This window comes from Leiobunum rupestre, chromosome 3, assembly GCF_980474605.1.
Source record: "Leiobunum rupestre chromosome 3, qqLeiRupe1.1.hap1, whole genome shotgun sequence".
NCBI classification, from domain to species: domain Eukaryota; kingdom Metazoa; phylum Arthropoda; class Arachnida; order Opiliones; family Sclerosomatidae; genus Leiobunum; species Leiobunum rupestre.
In genome coordinates this window covers 25,454,870-25,464,996 of record NC_143386.1, presented here as the reverse complement: position 1 = coordinate 25,464,996, position 10,127 = coordinate 25,454,870, and the positions used below count along the sequence as shown (strand labels likewise).

The window sequence follows — 10,127 nt, the reverse complement described above, 5'->3', positions numbered from 1 at the left end:
AATATTTTCAAAAAAGATGATATAAATTTAAGAACAATCAAAAATGTATTTTTTACAGGGTTGCCACAGTTTTTTCACAATCAAATTCCCTGACTTTTCCAGGTTTTCCCTGACTTATTTTGTGCCAAGATTTTGTATTTTTTAACCTATATTTTAGTAAAAGTTTCCTATTTGCAACCGAAATTAAATTCCCTGACATTTCCCTGATTTTTAGACTAATTTTTAAAATTCCCTGACTTTTCCCTGATTTTTATACCCATATTCAAATTCCCTGACTTTTCCAGGTACCGTGGCAATCCTGTTTTATACCTTAGGGAAAATGACTCTTTTAAGACGATCCGCGGGCAACATGGTCGAATTTTCCCGCGGCATGAGTTTGAGGAAGGAAAAACGTCATCAATGACGTCATTTGACGTAAATTGTTAAGGTACCACCGATAGATCGGGATGCTTTAATTTTTGAAGGGGAAAAGCTTACTCTTCGAGAATGAGTTGGATTGGGATACGCCCAGAATCGTCTCAATATAGTCATTCTCCCTAATAGCACCTTTTGGGGCTCTTACACAAGAGTTTGTAACTTGTTTGAAAAACGGAATATATTTTATTTCACTGAACAACTGAAGAACTTTACATAGGTATTTTTTTTTCAATTTGAACATTCTTAGTGTCATCTTAGCTGGGTAAGGCACTGGGAAGAACGTATTCTTCTATGGAAGACATTTCCGTTTTAACCGTATAAGGACTAGTTTTAACGGTGACTTCTTTCATGGTAATGGAATCCACGATATCGCACATCTCTTCGTCGAATTCCAATTTGATATCTATAGAATTGACTAACTGGGGTAACTTCTTAACTTTCACGACACAACCGTGCCTCATTTTATCATCGATAAGAAATTTAAAAATACTTGAAATATTCAGTCCTTTGAATACTTCTTTTGATGTTTCACTAGTTTCGTAGTCTTCGTTGATAAAATTTCGGTTGGGTTTAATAACGCGTGACCGACGACTGTGTAGTGTAAAACCGGAACTACTTCGAGTATCGCGAACATCCTGGTTTTGCGTTGAAGTCGATTTAGAAGCTGAAACGTTTACGGAAGAAGGTTGCGCACGTTTCATTGGATTTTCATTTCTATGAGTCTTCTGATGACTGAACAAATTCCATTTCTGGTTTGTCACGAAACCGCACGTTTTGCACGTGTGGACTTTTCCTGTATCTTCCAGTTTTCCATCGTCGTGGCAGTTTATTATGTGAAGTTTCAAGCTGCTCTTTCGCGAACACGAGTAGGAGCATTCGTTGCATTTGAAAGGTTTCTCGATAGCGTGAGTCCTCTTGTGTCGAGTCAAGGCGTAACTCCGCGTAAAGCTCCGTTCGCACTGGTCGCACGTGTACGGTTTTTCGCCTGTGTGGCGCCTTCTGTGCTGTACCAAATCGTAAGGTTGGTTCGAGGCGAAATCGCATTGATCACATTTAAATGCTTTTTCGCCGCTGTGTGTTCGTTCGTGACATTTCAAATTACTGGAGCGTGTCGAAGAATAATCGCAATAACGGCACTTGAAACGTTTGTGCCCCGAATGAATCTCTTTATGCTGTTTTAGTCTCCAATATAGCGAAAATGATAAATGGCAACGGTCGCATTTAAACGGTCTGGCGAAACTGTGACCTAATTCGTGACGAAGAACTTGATGTTTGTTCCGACGGGTGTACTGGCAGTGCTTACATTTATGGTGTGAGGTATCCAGTTTCTTGCCTTTTGATCCTCTTTCATTTAATATACCTTTACTTTTGTTATTGAAGTTTACTTTTAAACGTTTCCCATTAATATTCTTGCTACCATTTAACCTTTTAGGAGTTGTAAAACGGCGCGGTTTTGCAATCGTATTCAGCGAAGGATTGTCGATGTTATCATCAGGGTTGTTTGGAAAAATTTCATCTTTAAGCACAGTTAAAGGAACATCTATTTGGGCTTCGGATGTGAGACGGTGCGTTTTCTTCCGAAATTTATCAGAGGCGATTGTGCTGGCGATGTTATCGTTAAGTAGTTCCTTGAATGACGTTTCCTCACTGGTAAAAGAATCATCATTTGAGGAGTAGATGTCGTTCGTTTCAGCAGTTGAGTCCTTTACAATCGGCTTAATTTCTGTTACAGTACATTCGACAATTTCATTATTCTGAAGGCTATCAATTTTGGGTGTTTGTATTTTGTTTTTACAGTTTAATATATTTATATTCACGCCGGTATTTTTTTCACAATCTTTTCCAATATGATTTAATTCATGATTTTCTATTGTAATATCACTGGTGGGTCTTTTAAAATTCTTATTGGTCCTCGTCGAAAGTACTTCGTTACGAAATTTTGGTTCCTCTGTTGAGGTAACATCTTGTTCTGATGCTGCATCCGGCACTTGACCTTTGAGCTGTAACGTGTCAGATTGATCTGAGCTAATTTCTACGTGGTTGTCACCAAAACGAAATCTTTCAAAATAACGATACATTTTGTCTTATTCGCTATTGGTTCAAAGTGTTTTTTGATTAAAAATTTAAAAAAGTATAACTCGAAAACTATTGCCCCATTTTCGAACGTTTCTTCGGTTTTCCTAAAAAAATATTTTTAAATATAATACAACAATTTATGAAATTCTACACAAATGACGTAATTGGGTATATTACGAAGCTTAAATATCATTTGGTTAGTGTTATAAAGTCAGAGTTTCTAAGTTAGTGTTAGAAAGTGAACAATGTATTTATTAGTGAGATAAATATGGTGAGACGAATTTTAGCGTTGCTGCCAATCTGCTTCATGTTCCCAGTGAGGTCCTTCCTCCAAAAAATATCAAATCAGCCCGGTATGTCTTTGGTTCCATAAAACGACAAAGTTTTCCGTCACCCCCCCCCCCCCTGTCGGTGCCAGAGTAAATTAGACCATGATCGTGTCAACATAGTCATTCTCCATAAATATGATAAATACATTGTCGTTAATACCTATTCGCATATGTAACATAATTACTCATAAGTATGCCACTAGCTCTATTTCTTCACTAACGGTTTGTTTCACAGATATTGCGTCATCCGTACCCTACGTAATATTTGACGTCATCGAATCTCAAATTCCGATAATGCCGTCGTATAATTAGCTCTACGTCTGATAAACCGACGGCCATTATTTTAGTAAACAACCAAGGCTTAGCAGCTAAAATGAACTACAATATAGTGTCAAGTTCTGTTAATATAATTAGTTTGCAAATTATTGAAGTTCTCGGAGACTCACGTTCTAAAATAAATTTGCATTGTCAAATAAAAGAAGCAGCTTTATTGGAAAAAATAGTTGAAATTCAGGTTTAGCTTTTCTGGCGCATCTACAAAGTTGGAGTCTTTGCAGATTCTTTTGAGCCAAGGCCTAACTCTTCTAGGCTTGATATGGGTTTTAATAACGCTGGTGGAATATTCCATTTCGACGACTTTTTCCATTTTCGGAAAGCGATCACTTTTTGATCATTTTCCCCAACCTTTTATTTTTCTAAATTACTCATTATTTAACTTCATCCGCACAAACCGAGCGAGTTTATAAATTTGAATAAAGCAACATTAGGCTGACTAAAATTCCGACGCAAAAAATTCCTTCTCAATTTAGAGGTTTTCCATTGGCTTAAATACATATAAGTAGCCAACAGTGTGACTCCCAAAATTACTAGGATGAATAAAAAGGTTAAAATGTAACGTAGTCCACCTTTTTACTGGTTCGTGGTGAAACAAACCGTTAGTGAAGATTTTTGAATGGAATAAAGGTACAGTGGCATACTTATGAGTAATTATGTTACATATGCTATTAGTCATTTACGGCCGTCACCCAACCACTGGCCTTTCAACTTACATTCGAACAAATTATTGAATAGCATAAGTAACATATACGAAAGTATGACACGTCCTATTCTTGCAACACTTCATTTTTCTATATACTGATAGTCCCTTTCACAAATGACAGGGTTGGCAAGAACCAGCCAGACTGGTTTAAACCGAGTTCAACCACCGAAAAATATTCCATGATTAAATCCATTTTTTTTATTAAAAACATATTGAGAAATGAATTAGAAATATGGAAAAAACTAAAACTTAACCTTCACTTTTTGTCGTAAGCAATTAGGGGAACTTAAAATTCATTTTGCGCGTGAAAATACGCCGCTATGTTAGGGTATAAAAGCAGGTAAATAAGTCTGCTATACCTCACAATGTAAAGGTACTGTCACGAGCAAAAACGTAATTTTGAAATATGGCAATTTGAGCACTTTCGATGTAATGAGGGCTAGATATCAGCAATTTGAGCATTTTTGTATTAATGGTTTTAACTGGTTTCAACCACCGGTTACAATCGCTTTTAACCATACTAGATTTGTTAATTCTTAAAAAAGCCGGTTTTTTACCAACCCTGACTAATGAGCATATAAATCACGAAAAATCATCACCAATGGCTTTATTTACAAAGAAAGCAATACTTGAAAATCTACACGCTTCGTTTCTGAAGGTAGTTACTTTTGAATTTGAGACCTTAACTCTTTGGCTCGCATTTATCTCCAACAAACTAGCCTTGCAGTAATTTTGCTAACAAGTAACAACGAGAGTAGGGAGTGACAGTTTCAAACTAAGCTTTTACTTCCAGTCATACAAATTGTCTTACGATACTTACGGTATTAAGTCTTTTAAGCAAAACACCGCCAACCTTAATCAGGCGCTGCAGCTATATAGCTTGATCAAGGTTGGTCGTGAGCAAACGATAGGACTAAACTTTTAATTTCCAACAGCAGACATGCATGTTCTAACTCACCATCGACGAGTCCTCAAGAGTAGAAACCATCGTTCTATTACTATATTTTCTGCCCGTCAGCAGTTTTACTTCATCAAACGAGTGACATATTATAGAATTTATTTTCCAAATACAATAATCATATATGTTATATTAGATACTTCTTTCTATTGTAAAAACAAACTTGTTGAAATAAGTAGTACTTACTCAATTATGTAAAACTATAATATAAAATAGAATTATGCCATGAAAGTTTCAGAATACCGCAGTATGAATCACCTCATCCCTACCACGAGGTGGAATCTACGATTTTGTTAAGCGTACAAGTAATATAATATTTACGATGCGGTGGAGTACCCGACTACATAGAATTAAGCTATGGTCGTAGCTACGGCATAAAACATTAGAAACTGCTTTTAAACTTTAATAACCTTACGGAAAAATTATCTAACCCACTAAAAACTTTGATTACTATTATTAATAACCAAAAAAGCTAAAAATATCTATAAATACGGAGAAAAACATAAATTACAAGGAAACTTAAACAGATGGCGCTACCACATGTCTTATATTTTTCGACCGCGTTTTAAGTTTCATTAATTTACTAAAATTTTAAATAGGAAACATGATTGAAATAAATATTATTTTATTAAAATTAACGTCAATGAAACTACAATAGGTGTTTAATCAAATATAAATAGGAAAAGTGATTGAAATAAATATTATTTTAATATTATAAGGGTAATGATCAATTAATTTGGGTGGAGGTGATTATAGAAAACCGAATATTACCGTTTACCAAAATTAAAGATAGGTAGATAGATACTAAACATATTTAATCTATTGGCTGGAAATTATTATGATAGTCAGCCTAATTTTAAAAATGTAAAAATGCAACTCCTATATAAACGAAATATTGAAGACGTTTAAGGCGGACCGCGTCTGACATTTTAATAACGATTAATTATTAATTATATTATGACGAGGTCAATCTGATTCAAATTATCGTCAATGATAAAACAATATGTGTTCCATCGATTGTTATAAAATTTAGAAATGCACCTCCTATCGCAGAAGGATTATAAAGGTTCAAACCAACGCTAAAATATCGGGTTCTGTAGAAGAAAGTGAATTCATATTCACTTTCTTCTACAGAGCCAAGTAGTCTTGCACCCTTGTTTAATGCATTATTTCACGATCTCAGGGATACTGCTATTCCATCCAAGATCAGAACGTAGCATAATTCCAGACCAGTACGTTGAGAAAAAGGTAACTAACGAGTTACTTGATGACATTATCAGTGCAGTTGATAGTTCAATTAGCGAGCCCTCGGTTCAGAATACCTCTGTTCAGGGAAGCGATAAAGTAGAAAGTCTAGGGAATGTAGCTATTCAGAAACGGTAAGTAAGATTTATATCCCCCTGCTCCACGGAAATAAAATTCCATACTACAGGGGTAAAATATGAAAGGGGGAGAGAATGGTATAAAGATCCGGAGGGGGAAAGCAAAGTGGGGAAGAGAGAACAGGTAAAGAAATACATGGTGTAAAGAAATGGGCTAAAATAAATAATCACAAAGTAAACGGCGATGTAAAGTGTCGCATAAATAACAAAGGTATAAAAATAATCCTAAGTAGGAACACTAAAAGCCGTTAGTCCGAGGTCTCGTCCGAACCAAGAGAGCTAACGCTAGTATCCGAAGAGTTTGCGAGATGCATGGATACAATTTCATCAAAGTGAAATGTAAATTTGAAATTACCAGAGGTTAAAACGGGCTCACCAGTGGCATTTGTTAGAATGCCATGGAAACGGTAAGTAAGTGGGCAAGTCGTAATTAAATGTCGGACATCCGCTGTGTCGCCACCACACACACACGACGGAGCCAAACAGTGACCTAAATTATGGAGATACTGTGGGAATTTGCCGTGGCCGCTTAAAGCCTGAGTCGAGTAGAAGTCGACGTTATTCTTAAAAGTGTGAAGGTCAGGAATTAAGGAATAAGTCAAACGACCCTTGGTAGAGGCCACCCACTGTTCTTGCCAGGTGGTCAAGGATAAATCCCTGAGCACCTGCTTGTGAAATGTTTTAGTAAGGGGTAAAGCAATCCTGATACCCCGACCCTCCGCGGCAGCCTTAGCCAAGACATCGGCGCGCTCATTCCCAGGAGTGCCAGCATGAGCCTTTACCCAGGAGAGATGGACAGGTAAGGTAGAAATATCTTTAAGAATTAGTTTAATTCAGAAACGCATAGTTAACACCAAATTAGAGACAAGAAAATCTGATCGCAACAGAAAACCTAAAACTGATCATAATTTCTATTACTCTCCCTTGGCCAAAATAAAGCAGTTGTATTGCATTTGCATACAACCAAATGATGGAACGCGATATTTGCAATGTAGTCATTGTAATTTGTGGTTTCATTTTAGATGTTAAGGTCTTAGTGAAAGTCCAAATACTGTCTCTCGCGTTGAAGGTGATAAAAGTTTTAAGTGTCCAAATTGCGTTATAAACGTCACGCGGTGAGGTATACAAAACGCCTATCAAAATTGTTGGTTTTTTTCCCTTTTACAATGCTTGTTATAAACTGAAGCATTTTCTCTGAAGATACAGGACTGACATGCTTCTCTGAAGATATAGAACTTATAGAAGCGACATGCAGATGCTTCTCTGAAGATATAGAACTTATAGAAGCGACATGCAGATGCTTCTCTGAAGATATAGAAGCGACATGCTTCTCTGAAGATATAGTCACAACAGACGGGTATTAGTGGGGTTCGTGGGGGTATGATATATTATCTTTCTCAAAGGAAATATATCATATCTCTAGAAATTTTGATTAAAAGAAAATGACCATTATTCAAGTTTATTTTACTTTTAACGCTAATATGTAGTTTATATATTTTTCTCAAAATTTCTACAGGCCACAACAAACCAAGCCTTTGCGGGGCGTGTGCCGTAAGTACCTTTTATATCTTATAGTGCGTGGCGCTATGTTAAAAAAAAACTATCTCGTGTGTACGTAAATGAAAGAGTATGGTGGGTAGTACCCAAATTTTCAGAAAAATGAGGATAATCCGAATATCGATGGTACAACTTTGGGGGCGCGTCTGGGGTTGTACGTACAAATATTTTTATTTTTTTACTTTTTTTCAATGGTGTGCCCCTCCCCCCCCCAAACAAAATCCTGGCTACGCCACTGTCTGATTATCCTCGAAAATCTGCCGATATTAGTAAAACTAATAAACATTCTTAGTGCCCTATATGTGAGCAGTCCATTGCAACTTATAGTTGAATTCCACCGTTAAAGTCAAAATTTAGGCAGATTTCCGAGGATAGACAGAGTTCCTACACAGTACTGATGAGCCCCAAAAGGGCGAAACCGGTCGTGATTGAAGAATTAATTAATATTAAGGCTTACTTAATTTAGGCGTATTGACTTCTTTCTACAACTAGACCTAAACGCAACAGTCGACCTTTGTACTTCGAGAAAATTCCAAATCGCGCAGCCTCACCGCAGAACGATTGTTATTTACTGAAAATATTACGGTAAATCGACTAACAGGACGAAAGCTGTTGTGTACAGTAAATAGCTAGTTACTCTTACGGTAAAAGTTGGTATTGGAATTAACCACCAGAGAATTACGGGTGGTTTGTTCAAGTTGGTACCTATCAACCAGATCTGTGAGACCTTCCTTACGCTCCAGAGGACGTTTTGTATTTTATTAAGTGCAATTGGGGACGTGGCCGTTGCAAACCCCCCTGTAAATGTGCTTCCCATGTTCCTCGAATTAAATGTACTGAAATGTGCGCTTGTGGGGCTGACCCAGAAAACTGTGACAATTCGTACATAGAAAATGAAGGTTCTAGTGAAGATGATGACAGTGAAACGGAACTTTCTTTTTAAAAGGTGTATTCCCTTTTAAAAAAGTGCATTTCTTTAAAAATGTGATATCAAATATATTTAACCATTATTGTTGTATTAAAATAGCGTAATAAATATTTATCTTTCAGTAATAGAAAACCCTTTTATAACCTGAAAAATTGCCTTAACTAACGCGCTCTTAGCCTGCTCTCTATATATTTTAATTTTGAACGTAATAAGCTTTCATTTGATACCCTACACCATGCGGTTATATTCCAAACGGCGACATCAAGGTATTTGGGGTTATGTTTTGACGCGCCCCCGATCTTTAATACTTTGCATAAATACACCCAGGGTTATTATAGTTTACATAGTGTTAGTCTTGAGGTTATAAGCTTTAATTTGATACCCTACATCACGTGGTTTAGTTCAAAAACCGAGTTAACTTCAAATGTGCGAAGGGGGCGGGGTATATAGCCCCCCTATCTAATATCCCTAACATATTAGGTTTTGCTTAACCAGGGTGGTAATTAGTCTATATATGTAAGTTCTAAAGCATTTCAATAATAATTAATTAATTAGTTAATTAATTACTAATATTAATCCCTAAAAAGCTATTGGGTGGGCTAACGCCCCCCAGACGCGCCTCCTTAAGTTGTACCATCGATATTCGGTTTCTCCTCATTTTTATGACAAATTTGGGTACCACCCACCATACTCTTTCATTTACGTGCACACGAGAAACATAACGCCACGCACTATTAGTATAATTTAGTACAAACGTCGGTGTTTTGCATCCGCTTGCTCCCGCGTCACACGTAGCCTTTGATAGCGCCTCGCTAGGTGGAGATTATATTCTTGTGGTGACGTCACTCGGTTACTAGCTCTCAGTAAAATATTCCCCAAAGTGACAAACTTATGGAACAATATTATAGACTGTAAAGCCCGCATTTGTTTATTAGTTTGTGTATGTCAATCAAATTTCCGTTGTGAATTATATTCTTTGTCAGTCAACCATCTTCCTTTCTTCATTATTGCCAAACGAATCTTGCGCCTATATTATATAAATATGTAATAAATAAAAAGTACGCCGAGATCTTCAAGCTCGAAGGAGGTTAGATTGTACTGAATAAGCTATGTATGTCTACACTCATACATGTATAGGTTTTCCCGTTTTCAAGTTGTGGCTTAAGCTGTATATTAAAAAAATTAAGAAAAGTAAGCGCTATATTATGTATATATTAACTACGCTTAAAACTAATCTTGAAACGTGACATTTGCACATCGTATTTTGGGCGTCGGAAATTATGACACCAGACATTTGGAAGCCAGAATAGCATGCGCCTCCCGCATTCTTTTCCGGGTGTTAAGAAACTTAAAACTATGTGGAAGGTTAAAAATAAGAATTAAATGTTTTTAAAACTAAATGTTAAAAGGATAAAAATAAAAGATTTCTTAAAATGTATTT

The 10,127-nt window shown here is 36.4% G+C and overlaps 1 protein-coding gene across 2 annotated transcripts; it reads right to left on the bottom strand.

Moving 5' to 3' along the window:
- Nucleotides 1-586: 586 nt before the first annotated feature.
- LOC149949877 (uncharacterized) lies at nt 587-5,128 on the bottom strand. Of its 2 annotated transcripts, none has more exons than XM_090169331.1 (2): nt 5,006-5,128; nt 587-2,597 (listed from the first exon to the last, which is right to left on the bottom strand). In XM_090169331.1, the coding sequence occupies exon 2, from the start codon at nt 2,493-2,495 to the stop codon at nt 672-674; it is 1,824 nt and encodes a 607-aa protein (XP_090025457.1). In that variant the 5' UTR covers nt 2,496-2,597; nt 5,006-5,128; the 3' UTR covers nt 587-671. The 2 variants fall into 2 exon arrangements, with proteins under 2 accessions (XP_090025457.1, XP_090025458.1); XM_090169332.1 differs by lacking the exon at nt 5,006-5,128 and adding an exon at nt 4,820-4,955.
- Between the last annotated feature and the right edge of the window lie 4,999 nt (nt 5,129-10,127).

Excerpts from the sequence above, each read along its gene's own strand:
- LOC149949877 (XM_090169331.1), bottom strand. The coding sequence starts at position 2,495 with ATGTATCGTTATTTTGAAAGATTTCGTTTTGGTGACAACCACGTAGAA.